The 14,437-nt window shown below is 47.0% G+C and overlaps 1 protein-coding gene across 5 annotated transcripts in view; it reads left to right on the forward strand.

Annotated features, from left to right (window-relative positions):
• Positions 1-1,965: 1,965 nt before the first annotated feature.
• The window catches only part of TMEM131L (transmembrane 131 like), a 159,652-nt gene continuing 147,180 nt past the window's right edge, over positions 1,966-14,437 (forward strand). For 3 of the 5 annotated variants that reach the window (XM_033403554.2, XM_033403574.2, XM_033403580.2), the window contains exons 1-3: positions 1,967-2,153; positions 2,821-2,891; positions 11,908-11,951. In XM_033403554.2, the coding sequence (XP_033259445.1) occupies positions 2,030-2,153; positions 2,821-2,891; positions 11,908-11,951 (239 nt within the window). In that variant the 5' untranslated portion in view covers positions 1,967-2,029. Of the gene's footprint in view, positions 2,154-2,820; positions 2,892-11,907; positions 11,952-14,437 lie in introns of all 5 variants that reach the window. The other 2 variants (XM_049709058.1, XM_033403587.2) reach the window with 2 other exon arrangements.

The raw sequence follows: 14,437 nt of genomic DNA on the forward strand, positions 1-14,437 counted from the left end.
TTAAGCTGGCCTTTAAAAAGCTTCAGTAGAAGATAAAATAGAGCTGTGTTTATATATGGTCCATAGCAATTTTCTTCTATCTTTTAAGCCATTTCCATTGATTCTGAGATACTGGTTGGTGTGAGAAAGACTTTTACTAAAAAGTAAAATAATTTAAAAATTGGTAAAGTTTTGGGTTGTGTCTGTTTATTAAACCTGTTGAATAAAACCTGTTAGGCTGTTGATGTTTGCTTGCTTTCCTTTCTAAGTAGTATGGTCATAAGTGGACTTAAAAATACGTATTGTAAATAAATAGGCCAATGAGAGAACTTTCATGTAGAAACAAACTTTGAAAGTGCAGTTACTGCCGAAGTGGGCTGGGCAAGTATTCTTGTCATAGAAGGCCGCCTTAACACAGTAGAAGAAAGACCTTCAGAGCCCAAGGGGCAAATGCAAACCTAGAGAAGTGAAACTAAGAGAAAAAAGAAGGGACGCGTTGGGATGGGACTGGAGATCCTTGCTAAGGAAAGGTAGATGCTGGCAGGCAACACAGAAAAAAAGGCAAGGGACAGAGAGAATACTGGAGAGTGGATAATGCAAAGTGCCCTTCTTTTTTTTCACATCGAGGTTTTATATTTGTGCTAATCTTCTTAAATGTTTAGTTCTGGCCAAGCAATTAGGCTATTTAACCTTGTTTAGAGTTATGCCCAGACAGTGTGAGATTGGGTTCACAGTACTGTATTATGTCCTTGGGAAAGAGAGGATCCATAATTGATTTAGTCCTTCTCCGCATCTGCCCTGCTATTCGACCACTGCTTTGCCATTGTCTAGACTCTAAGGCACCAGAAGCAATTAAATAGAGGATCAATGTAAGCAGACAGGTGTGCCACGGTCACTTCCCCTCTTCATTCTACGTGGCTCATATTCTCTGAATTTCATACAAGCTACTCTGGAAGCAGCAAATTAAAAATATCTTAAGCTTGCCAGTACTTCCAGGTCGTGCAAATAGATCCCTGAAAAAACCTTGCTCCTGATACCACTGGCAAAGGCATGATATTAACTTAAAAGAGATCTCAGATCTTAGACGTACTTTTTTATAGGCATCAAAAAATGTATTTCCAAGTATCACTTATATTACCCCGTGAATGTCAGAGACAGCAACTCACCACGTCCTTGACCCCAACCAGGTTTCAGAAGAGGCTGACTAAATTTTGCAATAGGAATCCGAAAGGAGTGTGTGCAGGGTCTTTAAAGCTCTAAACCCCCTAGGAAGAGGCTTCCCCACCTGTCACAAACTGGACCGTCTCCACAGAGGGTGCCGGGCCCACCACCGCCACGCGGCGCTGAGGTCAGCCTCTCGCGTCTTGGGAGAGCTCTTTTTAATTCTAAATTACAGACTTTGCAGCCACCGGATATCCTCGCTGCAGAACTGGCAGTAGCCATGTGGCAGCACTCGCCTTTCCTGACAACCACTGCATTATTTCCACTAATACCCTGTCTGGGGCCTCTTGCTGGGCGACTCCTCATTTCCACCTCCCACCGCCGCCCCTGCCCCCGTGGGTAATAACCCGATCGTGGCCAGCGTGCCCAAACAAAGCGGAAACCACCCCAAAGTTCTTGGCGATAGTGGCCCGGGAGCCCCTCCCGCCAGCTCTCGGCGCCCCTGTCACGCCCGCGGAACGTGCCCGGGCCCCGCAGCCTCGTAGGGGGGTAGCCGCAGGGCGCCGCGGGGCGGGCCCGCAGCCATGTGCTCCGAGCCGGGCGGGGCGGCGGCTGCGGCCTTCGCATTGTCCACGTTCCCCGCGCCGCGCCGCGCTCCGTCCCTCCCTATCTGTGGCGCACACGCGCGGAGCAAGCGGCGCGCCCGAGGCTGGCCTGCGGCGGCGGCGGCGGCGGCGGCGGCGGCGGCGGCGGCGGCGGCGGCGGAGGCGACGCGGCGCGGGGAGGGGCGGGGCAGGCGGCGCGGGGGCGGGCCCGGGGCGAGGAGGCCGGGGCGCCAGCTAGCGAGAGGCAAGCGCGGCGAGCAGCGCAGAGGAGCGCGAGCAGCAGCATGGCGGGGCTCCGACGCCCGCAGCCGGGCTGCTACTGCCTCACCGCCGCGGCCGTGAACCTCCTGCTGGGCGTCTTCCAGGTTCTCCTGCCCTGCTGTCGCCCGGGAGGGGCTCAGGGACAAGGTCAGCCTGGCGCCGCTCCGCTGGCTTCCCTCTCCACCCCGCCCCCCCTTTCTTTTGGGGGAACTGCTGAAAGCTATAAGAGGGCGAGGGGAGGAACGGGAAAGGAGGAAGGAAAGCGGTTGCAATTCCGGGCTGGTACCCTTTGCTCACCGCGGCGTCCCCTCCGGCACCCTCCGCCCCCCGCCAACAGAAGGCTGGGAAGTCGCGGGGCTCGGGGACCGCGGCGCGGACCGCTAGCCGCGCGCGCCTCGGAGCCTTTGTGCGCGGGCCCCGGGCGCCCTGGGCGCAGCCCCCGCTTTGTGTGGCGCGCGCTGGGGCCCCGCCGCGGCCCGGCTTCCTGCAGCTTTGTTCCCTGGCCGCCCGGGCCGTGTCCCGCACACGCCCGTCCCAGCTGCTGCGGGATGCGGAGCGCAGGGTCCCGCGGGGTGGCCTCTCCTCTCCGTCCCCCCAGCGCTAGAGCCCCCGAGCCCGCACGTCCGAGGGGCCACCGGCTCGCACCCCGTCCATTGTGTTCCGATCTTCGGCTCGCTCCTCGGGTGGCCTCCGCTTCTAGAAGGGAAGGGAGGCTTGTTTTGGTGAGGCGGGTGTACGGGGGGACAATCGGGAAACAGGAAGCGGTTTTTTTCCGTGCATTAAAAACGCGGTGTGTTTTTTGGTGTTGGTGCAGCGATCGAGCCCTTGCCGAACGTGGTGGAGCTGTGGCAGGCGGAGGAAGGGGAACTCCTGCTGCCCACTCAGGTGAGGACGGGCAGGTGACAGGGCGGCTGCGCGGGTGCAAGGGAGGAGAGGCCCGGAGGCCGCCGGCCCCCACGGCGGCACCGGCGCTCGGGCCACTTTGCAAGGCAAATAAACGGTCGGGCCGAGCCTGAACACCTGGCCACGGTGGCCTGCCTGGCCTCCTCCCGTGCCATGTGACAGGGCGTGAGTCACGCCGGCCCCAAGTTCAGGAGGTGGGAGCCGAGGCCACCTCAGCAGGGCCGCTGCCGGCGGCGGCGGTGCAGAGGGGAAGGGCGGGCCCCTCGGCCGCCAGTGGTCCGGGGTGGGCGAGGGACCCGTGCCTGATCTCTGCGTGAGCCGTCCTGTGTGCCTGAGGACCACGGGAGGATGGAATATTGATTTCAGAAATGTTAGAGAGTGGTCCTTGCCGTTAGCGTTAAGTAGCTTTGGGATGAAGATGTGACTTTAAAGGATTGTAATCTTGGGTTTTGTCCAAGTGCCTTTAATTTGTGTTAGAATACACCCTCTTGTTAAGAACTTGAATTTCAGGTTTCGTATCCCCCCCCCCCGTGTGATGTAATGATTGCATGTGGAAAAATCGTTACTAATGATTTGTTGGGAATCTGGCATCATCAGATTTACCGCTTCAATAGAATATTGCAAAGCCTTTGTGTTTAAGATTTAACTTTTAGGAGAATTTCTCATTGACTGCAGATGTACACATTTAAATATAATGTTGTTGACTGTTTTTCATCAGCGACAGTAGTGACCCCAAATGCATGTTTTGGATGGGTGGGGGAGTGGTTTGAATTGTAAGGGACTACTCAGATTGTGTGCCAATAATTTTTAAGATGTTCATTACTTCTCACGTTGGTGGCAGCACTTAATTCTATGTTGTCTCTTGTGGCTGTTTAGAAAACAGGATGTGTAGCTATAACTTCACCGGCGAGGCTGTGCAGTTTTACATTTCAGTGTTCTTCCTCGTATGTGGAGCATTTAGAGGGCTGGTTTTGAGATATTTGGAATATTCATTTTAACCAGGACTAATGAATAACAGCTTCAAGGTGGAGAGGTGATTTTTTTTAGAGGAAAAATGCACTGGACCTTCCCTGAAGGCCAGCAGGCTGAAAGAGACCAGTCCTTGGAGAAAAAGCCCCATCAGGATGGGGAGCAGATAGTCTGTCCTTCTCTTAAAAGTTTATTCCTAAATAGATTTTTTCCCCTGATTGTAAAGGGCAGATGTGTAGTGTTACAGAAATGCAGAAAGATGAAAAGAACGAAATAGAAATCACTCAACTCCTGCTGAGAGAACCATGCTGAACATTTGGCATATTGACTTTTCACAAATGCAGTATAGTCATATTTGTGTATATCAGAGTTTTCAGCAGAGATGTTAGTGACATTTTGGGCTGGAGAATTCTTTATTGTGGGGGGCTGTCCTGGGAGCATCTCTGCCTCTTACCCGCTAGATGCCAGTGGCAGTCACTCCTCCCTCCCCGCAAGTTGTGACAGCTAAAAATGTCTCCAGACCTTGCCAGATGTCCCTGGGGAGCAGAACTGCCCCGGTTGAGAAGCACTGGTGTATATCTATACATTTTTGCATTTTTACTCAATCGTACCCTCTACCTCTTCCTGGTTAGTGTAGGAAGCCAACCCAGACTAAAAGGAAAGGAAAGGAAATGATAGACTTTCATTTGTTACAGCATTAGTCGAAGGCTCAGTCTCTGTGCTCAGAGATGGAAATGTCAAAGCCCCTGATATGATGAATGATTTTACTTATAGGCGCAAAAATGATCTGATGTAAATCTTATTTTCTGGTTTTGTTTATATGTATAATACAGTTTGTTTTGGTAAAAAATGTTAGAATTTTAGAAGCTGTTCTCTGGAATACTCACTATAGAAGCATTTATAACTAAGCTCATTTAATCGAAGCTATAATGAAAGTGAAACTGATATTCAAAATCATTTTCTAAATACTCCATCCATATGTGTATTTTTTAGAGACTGTTTTACCGTACATGTACCTCGATGGGGGTGAGGATAGATATAGGTCTGTCTGTCTATATTTATCTAAGCTGCATATCTATCTAAACTGCACGTGTGTGTGTGTGTGTGTGTGTGTGTAAACTGCAGAGAGTTCTGAAGAGAGTTATTTTTAGGGAATTCTTTTCAAAGTATTTTGAATTTTTTCAGAAAAAGTTCCCTCATGTGTGTCAGGGAGTCTGTTGAAAAGAGAATATTTATAGGTGTTATGTAAATTTGCGGGTTTTCTGCCTACTTTGTAAGTTGGGTTCCTTTCAGGAAGACTTAAAAGATGGCTTCAGAAGCGAAGATTTGTCAATGATCAGTGAAACAGGAGTGTCCGAAGATGTGGCATTAAAAAATTGAATACTAACATTTATACAGTTATCTATTTTGGGCATGTTTTCTATAGATTGGGCCTTTTTCTTTTCTTTTCTTTTTTTTTTTTTGCGGTACGCGGGCCTCTCACTTTTGTGGCCTCTCCCGTTGCGGAGCACAGGCTCTGGACGCACAGGCTCAGCGGCCATGGCTCACGGGCCCAGCTGCTCTGCAGCATGTGGGATCTTCCCGGACCGGGGCACGAACCCGCGTCCCCTGCATCGGCAGGCGGACTTTCAACCACTGCGCCACCAGGGAAGCCCTCTTTTTCTTTTTTTAATGGGTCTCTTAAGTGACCAAGAACTTGCATAATGCATCATTAGTAAAACCAGATATAATAATTGAATTGTTATAAACTGCCAGCCTTATAAATCCCTCTGGCTGGGCTTCCAGGATTTGACTCAGGGCTCCATCGCTTTCCACCTCTCTGTCCTTGGTTTCTTCATCTGCAAAATGGGGTTAATAGTGGTGCCAATCTCAGAGGATTTTGTGAGGATTGAGTGCCTTGAAGTTAGTAAGCGCTTAATATAGGTTACCTGTTTTTTTGACAGTATCTCATCTGACCCCTAGATTTGGTCCCTGGAGAGCGTGGAACAGCTTTTCTGCTTTGAAGGGGCTGAACTAGTGCGGATAACTCAGTACTAGCACATGCCCAGCAGTTGCATAGATAAGTTACATTATTCATACCTTTTTGTTATACACTCTTTTATGTTGTAAAATGTTTTGGTCTAAGAACATGAAAACTTGATCCATGGTGATAATGAGAAGGAAGAAAAAAACATGTAATTTTATTCTTAGATTTATGGGATTTTTCTTCTCTGACTCTACTTCATTCATGCTTCACCGCACTGACTCCAGAGTGGTGATGTTATAGAAGCCAAACAAATGTTTTCGTCAAATGTTTTATTGTCAAGAAGTGATTGTCTGTGTGCAAGGTACTGCTTTGTGCACCTTCTTCCTCCGCCTTCAAGGTCAGAAACTTCCATGACCCCCTGTGGCCCTCGGGGCCTTTTGCAGTGTGACCTTGTCTGCAGCTCCGCTCAGTCCTCTGGGACACTCGCCTGCCCCTTGACCGTGCAGGCCCAACATGGATCTGTTGAATGAAAGCACAAATGCGATTGCCCTGCCGTTTGTCCGAGATCAGTCCTTCCTGACCCCTAGCTTGGCCGTGGCACTGTCTCCATTTCTCCTCCCCTTTGAGTTTCTTGAGTGTCTGGATTTTTTCCTTTGTTTTGTGTGTGCCTTGTTGCCCTAACTGGGCTCCCCTTAAGAGGGTTTGGGCATCTACGCTTGGGTGCCCCGTTGTGGCCACGATGTTGTGCATGCATTAGGCCTTCAGGGGTTCTTCCTGGTGGAGGAGAGGCCGTGCTCAGTGTCTTGAACAGTTCCCCTATTCATGAAGTTAGCCACTCCTGAAGATGGCAGGTGGAATGCCTTAGGCGTCGAGTTCCTCTTACTGTTTAATAATCACATTTCTGAATCAGTTCTAGGAGCAAGAAGGGCAATCTACAGTTTGTTCATTTAGTCCACGCAGACTTTACTGGGGTGAGAAGCCTCACTCCTAAGGGCCGTGGTTGGGTTTGGGACGTGGACATCGGTGCCGAGTAGGAGCCGTTTCCTGATGCAGAAGCATGTTGGTCTGGGATGGGATGGTGAGGCTGTGCGATCCTGGCCTTGTTAGTCCATCGAGCAAACAGCTGGCCCGGGCCTGACCCAGATAGGCCCCTGCGGTACAGTGAGGAATAAGAATGTTTCTGCCTTGAAAAATCCCGCGTCTTGTTTATTTTGCCCACTTAAGCCTGAGCGTGTAGATATCAGAAATTGGTAGAAAGTGAACCAGGAAGTGGCACAATGAGTATCTCAGGTACCCTGTGAGGTAATAGTCTCTCGCCCCAGGCTGGGAAGCATTGACTAGCATTTGGAAATCTTTTTGTCATAGAAATTTCTTTTTGGTTGAATCAAATTCCACTATTAACATAGAAAAATGATAACCAACATGGGTTGGATACTACTGGCATTGTTTAGCCCTTTACGACCCTTAATTCATATTAAGATCCTGAAAGCTATGAAGTATTGTGAGCTGATTTCAGATGAGGAAATTGAGGCACACAGAGGGTAAGTAACTTGCCCAAGGCGATAAGAACACGCACAGCAGTGGTGGGATTTGAATCCAGGAGGAGTTTAGCTCCAGAGCCCAAGCTTTAGGCCACTTTGCTACTGTATGAGTTTTAGCACAGTCTGACCAGGAAAGTAGTATGGTGGTGATAAGGTGTCTGTGTCTGAGAGAAGTAATTTCATGTTATGTTTTGAATTAGGAAGGTTTGCTTAATGAAATTTTTGTTTTTAATTAATTAATTTATTTATTTTTGGCTGCACTGGGTCTTTGTTGCTGCGCGCGGGCTTTCTCTAGTTGTGGCGAGAGGGGGCTACTGTTCACTGCAGTGCACGGGCTTCTCATTGCGGTGGCTTCTCTTGTTGCAGAGCACGGACTCGGCGCGCGGGCTTCGGTAGTTGTGGAACATGAGTTTAGTTGCTCCGCGGCATGAGGGATCTTCCCGGACCAGGGCTCAAACCCGTGTCCCCTGCATTGGCAGGCGGCTTCTTAACCACTGCGCCGCCAGAGAAGTCCAAATGAAGTTTTAAAAATAGTTATATCTGGGCTTCCCTGGTGGTGCAGTGGTTGAGAGTCCGCCTGCTGATGTAGGGGACACGGGTTCGTGCCCCGTTCTGGGAAGATCCCACATGCCGCGGAGCGGCTGGGCCCGTGAGCCATGGTCCCTGAGCCTGTGCGTCCGGAGCCTGTGCTCCGCAGCGGGAGAGGCCACAGCAGTGAGAGGCCCGTGTAAAAAGTTATATCTACTGGTATTTAACATATTTTTATTGGAAAAATTTTTATTGAACTGTTATTCACATAAAGTATTATATTAATTTCAGGTGTACAGCATAATAATTCTATATTTGGAGCTCTGCAAAATAATCACCACAATAAGTCTAGTTAAGATCCATTACCATACAGAGTTACAAAAATTTTTTTTTCTAGTGATGAGAACTTTTAAGATTTACTCTCAAAAAAAAAAAAGATCTACTCTCATAGCAAATTTCAAATAATGCAGTACAGTATTATTAACTGTAGTCACCATGCTGCATATTGCATCCCCCATGCCTTATTTATTTTATAAATGGAAGTTGGTACATTCTGACACCCTTCATCCATTTTGCCCACTCCCCACCTCTGCCTCTGGGAACTACCGATCTGTTCTCTGTATCTGTGGACTTGGTGTTCTGTTCTGTTTTGTTTTGTTTAAGATTCCACAAGTAAGTGATGTCATATGGTATTTGTCTTTCTCTGTGTGACGTATTTCACTTAGCATAATGCCCTCTGAGTCTATTCATGTTGTCACAGATGGCAAGATTTCATTCTTTTTTATAGCCGAGTAATATTCCAGTGTACATACATATCACATCTTCTTTATCCATTCATCTATCAGTGGACACTTAGGTTGCTTCTGTGTGTTGGCTATTATAAATAATGCTGCAGTGAACATAGGTGTATATATATCTTTTCAAGTTAGTGTTTCAGGTTTCTTTGGATAAATACCCAGAGGTGGAATTGCTGGGTCATATGGTAGTTCTATTTTTAATTTTTTGAGGAACCTCTGTACTGTTTGCTATAGTGGCTGCCCAGATTACAATCCCACCAGCAGTGCAATGAGGGCTGCCTTTTCTCCACATCCTTACCGACCTTTGTTATCTTTTGTCTTTTTGATGATAGCCATGTCACAGGTGTGGGGCGATACCCACTAGTATTTACGAAACACCTAGACTGTGCTTAGCCCAGCAGACGTTTATGGAGCATGTACTGTGGGCTGAGCACTGTTTTAAGTACTGGGGATGTCATGGGAACCAAAAAAGAAAATCTCTGCCCTTGTGGAGCTGGCAGTTTAGTGGAGGCATATAGATAATAAGTAAGAAATAGAGTAAGTGATAAGTTATGCTGTTTGTTAGAAGGGCATCAATGCTATATGGTGGCAGATTGGAGGAAGATTTGGGTGATGGGAGTTTTACTTCAAGAGGTCAAGGTAGGTCTCTTTGAGGGGGTCTGTATTTGGTATTTGAGACAGCCCCTGAAAGCTGTGAGAGAATTAGAATAGCTAGCAAGGTCCGGAGGGACTGCCAAGAGGGAGTGGGGAGAAATTACGGGGTTTGGTCCCCGCCCTTTGAGAGCTCGGTGTTGTTGGGGAGATAAAGCTGGATCCAAGTGCTGAAATGTAGGAACGGAGAGGAGGGAGAGAGGAGCAGTGTGTATTGGAGGGTCTGTTAAGGCTTTGGGGAGGGAGGGGCCGCTTAGAGACCTGCATGAGCCCAGAGCCTCACAGGGGAGGTGTGTTTTATGCTTTGAATGGGAGCCAGAGCCCTGCTGAAGTGTGGCTGTAGAGATTGGGATGGGTGTCTCAAGGTCAAGTGACGGTTGCTCAATTCCAGGTTCAGGAGCTTGGAGGTTGGTTCTTGAGCGGAGGTTAACACGGTGACCTTGACTGCTGGGTCCGTAAGTAACGACTGATGTTGAAAAAGATTGGTCTCACAGTGGCACACAGGCTGGGTTGAAGGCAGCAATCTTTAAAAAAAAATTTTTTTTTAATTGGGATGTAATTGATGTACAATATTAGATAAATTTTGGGCGTACAACATAGTGATTCACAATTTTTAAAGGTTACCTCCATTTATAGTTATTATAAAATATTGGCTATATTCCCTGTACTGTGCAGTATATCTTTGTAGCTTATTTATTTTATACACAGTAGTTTGTGTCTCTTAGTCCCCTACCCGTATCTCGCCTCTCCCCCTGGTGACTACTAGTTTGTTCTCTATGTCGGTAAGTCTGTTTCTTTTTTGTTTCATTCACTAATTTGGTGTATTTTTTTAGATTCCCCATGTAAGTGATATAATATAGTATTTGTTTTTCTCTGTCTGATTTATTTCATTAAGAATAATACCCTCCAGGTCTATCCATGTTGCTGCAAATGGCAAAATTTCATTCTTTTTATGGCTGAGTATTAGTCCGGTGTGTGTGTGTGTGTGTGGTGTGTGTGTGTGTGTGTGTGTGTGTGTGTGTGTGTATCACATCTTCTTTATCAGCTCATCTGTTGATGGGCACTTGGGCTGCGTCCGTATCTTGGCTACTGGGAATAGTGCTGCTGTGACCATTGGGGTGCATGTATCTTTTCGATTTAGTGTTCTTGTTTTTTTTTCAGATATATACCCAGGAGTGGAATTGCTAGGTCATATGGTAGCTCTATTTTTAGTTTTTTTGAGAAACCTCTATACTGTTTTCCACCGTGGCTGCACCAGTTTACATTCCTGCCAGCAGTGGATGAGGGTTCCCTTTTCTCCACCTCCTGGAAAGGCGGCCGTCTTAAACAGAGTGAAAAGCCCGTCAGCAGTGGTAGTGCAGGCCTGGGGTGCTGTTGGCTTGGGCCGATTTGCCGGCAGGAGGGATGGAGAAGGACAGGTCTGAGCTGTATTTCTGATGAGTGGGTAGATCTCCATGCTTGGAGGTGACAGCAGGAGAGCAGTGTAGGACGACCCTCAGGTTTGCCCAGGGGCAGGGAGTGTGACAGCCTCTTCGACACAAGGGGGCCCTTCCCTTGGCAGGGACCCCTGGCGTTGAGAAGTCTGGTGTCGTTGTTTCTGGGGAGACAGTGCGTAGAGCCTGGAGGTGTTTGGCGGTGGGGCCGCAGCTGTGGGTTAAGTGGTCCCGCACGTACTGTGGGGTCTGACCTAACCTGCCCGAGCCTTGGCTCCTGTGGGAAGGTTGGTGTTTATCTCCATGTGTGATGGTGTGAGAAGCTGGGGCTGCAGGTAGGGATTGGGGCCCTGTGGCTCCAAGAATGGGTTAACAGTCAGAGGGCGTTAGTGAAGCGGGGTCTGGGCCCAGGAGGATGGGGGTCAGGGCGACCAGGAGAGCCTCGGGCTGGGGGCGCTGGAGGCACGGGAAGGGTGGGTGCTTCCGCAGCCAGCGGTGCAGCTTCGGGAGAGGATAGAGCCGTGCCAAGAGCACGGGTGCCGGGCAAGCGCCGAGGCGGCGTTTAATTGGATCGGCCCTTTTGCTTCTGTTGCAAACACCTTCTCTTTTTACCCACCTGGTATTTGGCTTCTGGTCACAGTGTGGCATGGTAGGTCTTAGAGAAGATTTTGGAAGTGCATTTGAGTGAGATATTTATGCCACTTCTAAGTCAAAATCTATCAGGTGCTCATTTAGGGGATTCTTGATGTTTGGGGATTTTAATCATCGTTAAATTTTATCTTGTGCGATTAACCGTAAACACCAAAAAAAGACTCTTGGAGAGAGGAGTGATGTCAAACCAATTTTGAGACTGTTTTGGTGGCGATTTTAAACAGGTAGGATGTTTACTTACAGTGAACATCTAAGGGATCACTTGGGAGTTTCTGGCTTTCAGTGGTGCCATTCTAGTGTCATTGTGTTTTTCAAAAAGTATTTATTGAGTGCCTGCTGTGTACCAGGCACTGTTATAGACAAGCTCTCACCACCCCTGTGGGATTTGAAGAACTGTTTTTGTGTTTTGGGAAATTTTGTGTTTCTTTGAAACAACTGTTAAAGCCTGTCCTCTCTCAATAGGGTGATTCTGAAGACGAAATGGAGGAACAGTCTCGAGAACAGAGGTAAGGAAAAAAATGGGAGCAAATCCACGCTAAGTTTCTCTGCCCACTTTGGATGCTGTCTGAAGTCTTGGGATATGTCTGTGTTTATGTATTTAACATTATCTGTGATATACCTTTCTCTTTGGCATTTGGGGTATCTGTACTCTCTAATAATGAATATGGCTTTGTTTTAAAATAAGGTTGCACAGAAAGCTGTTAAAACACACCCCCTCTAACTTCACTTTCCCATGGCGTGCATACACCATTCTGTTTACGGACATCTGTTGAGCATCAGGCAGTGTGCTGGGTGCTGGACGTAAAACACTGAACGAGACCTGTTTGCGTGTAGTAGGGAAGTGAGACGTTACTGTAAACAAAACAAAATAGTTATGCTTGCAATAGGAACTATCAAGAATCCAGTTGCTGTGGTAGAGAATAAGGAGATGGATAGCATGCTTAGGTAGTTGGAGGTGACGTTTGAGCTGAAGTCTGGAGGCTGTGTGGGAGCAGCCAGGCAGCAAGCAGAGGGAATGGCAGGTGCAAGGGGCCTGTGGTGGGAAACACTGCCGGCAATCCAGGGACGTGGAGAAGGCCAGTGTGGTTTCATAGGATAGTGAGATGAGCTAGGACCTTCGAGGCCATAGTGGGGAGGTTCGGTTTTAATTTCTTGAAGTGTGGGATGAGTTGTTCAAAGAGTTTAAGCAGGGGCCAGAAAATCAAAAGATGTAAATTACATTTTTTAAGGGAATGCTTTGGTCACGGGGCACTGTTGGTTAGTTGTTGTCAGACTGGGGTATCTGGTCCCTTGGAGGTGCCTGAAGACCCTAAGTGGTACCTGGGCGTGGGGATAACTTTCAGAGAATCAGCTTCTAGATACCCAGCATCCACATATTCTCCTAGAACTGATCTGTCTGAGGTCACAAGTTCTCCTTTTCCACCTCTTCTTTCGCAGTCTCACTTCTCCACTTTGCCAAACAAAGGCAGACCTCTCTCCGGGCCCCGATCCTGCTTTGTGCTTCATCTTGGGCAAAGGGACAATTTGAAGTATTGGTATTGGTTAGGAGAAAGTGATTTAATTCTGGATGACGAATTCATTAGTAACTTTGGTGGTTTTCAAATCTTAACTCTCTATAATATTGAAGGAGACTCCCATCTAATTGTCAGTTGTTAGACCATCAAAAAGTGATTTGTGGATAAAATGCTGAGGGAGTGTAGAGCGTATAGGGTCAGTGCTGTAACAAATCTCCTTCCATTCACATCTATTTATGTGAACAAGCTTTCTCAGTGTTTACATTACAAAAAAAAAAAAGAAGGGACAAGGAAAATAAGATTAAATTGATGCTAATTAACCCTGTCTCATTCTAGCAGTAATAGTCATATAAACCAATTGAGGGGAAAAAGTTCCATAAATCTCATTAAAGGATGCATTTTCAATAAAATTTGAACTCTTATGTTTAATTAACTATCAAAATTTGTAAAATTTGTTAGATCAGTTGTGTGCTAATAAAAATTATGATAATTCAGAAGAAAAAAATTTGACACTTAGACCCTGTGGTCACAGGATATTTAAAAAACCCCTAGATCTCAATTTATACCCATAGTTTTGTTGAAAAAGGCTTTGAACATAAAGCTATATTAGGTTAAAATTCTTTGAGGGAATATCCAGCAATACAGGAATGCCTATCCGTATATTTTTAAAAATGAATAATGATAGATATCATTGTATAGTATTCAGATTCCTTTGAATCTATTTTAAAAAGTGAGTTTTATTAAAAATGCCAATATTTATAATAGGCCAGAAATTGCATTCTTTGCAAACATTCAAATTCATAGTATAACATAAAAATTTTTTTTTCTCCTTGACTTACATGTATGTTTTTTTTTAAGTGAAGTATAGTTGACTTACAGTGTGTTAATTTCTGCTGTACAGCAAAGTGATTCAGTAGTACAGCATTTTGAATGTTGGGATTACTTAAATATACGGGGCAGAGTTCAGAGTTTGTCACAATCCTATCTGAGTGTCTGGGAGCAAAAAGAGCTGAGGAATGCTGACGCTGGTGCCTGCTGAAGGTGGTGCGGACAGAGGCACGTGGAAGGTTCTGAGATGAATTTGGGTTGACTCAGTTGTGGAGAGTGAGAGAAAGAGGAACCATGGAGGGCTGCTCGGATTCGGCTGGAGCATCTGGGGTGACGATGACGGTGATGGGAAAGGTCTAGCGAGAGGGCAGTCAGGAGCTCTCCTTGGTTGTTCGAGGAATCTCAGGCTTGATGGGACACATCCTGTCCCGGGAAGATGCAGGTAGGCAGTTGAGGTGAGTGTGGAGCTAGGAAGGCCGGGCTGCATCTCCAGGGGGCATTGTTCTGTGTGCCTTTGCATTGGTTTTCCTCTTTCAGAGGTGTACTTCTCTTCTTTCTTATTAATTAGAACTAGTTTCTATTCACCCATTTCCTGTCACAATTAAAGGTGTGAAGTAGATTTTATCCTTCGTGCTCTTTTTTTTTTTCCT

This window comes from Orcinus orca, chromosome 4 (assembly GCF_937001465.1).
Source record: "Orcinus orca chromosome 4, mOrcOrc1.1, whole genome shotgun sequence".
In the NCBI taxonomy this organism is placed as follows: domain Eukaryota; kingdom Metazoa; phylum Chordata; class Mammalia; order Artiodactyla; family Delphinidae; genus Orcinus; species Orcinus orca.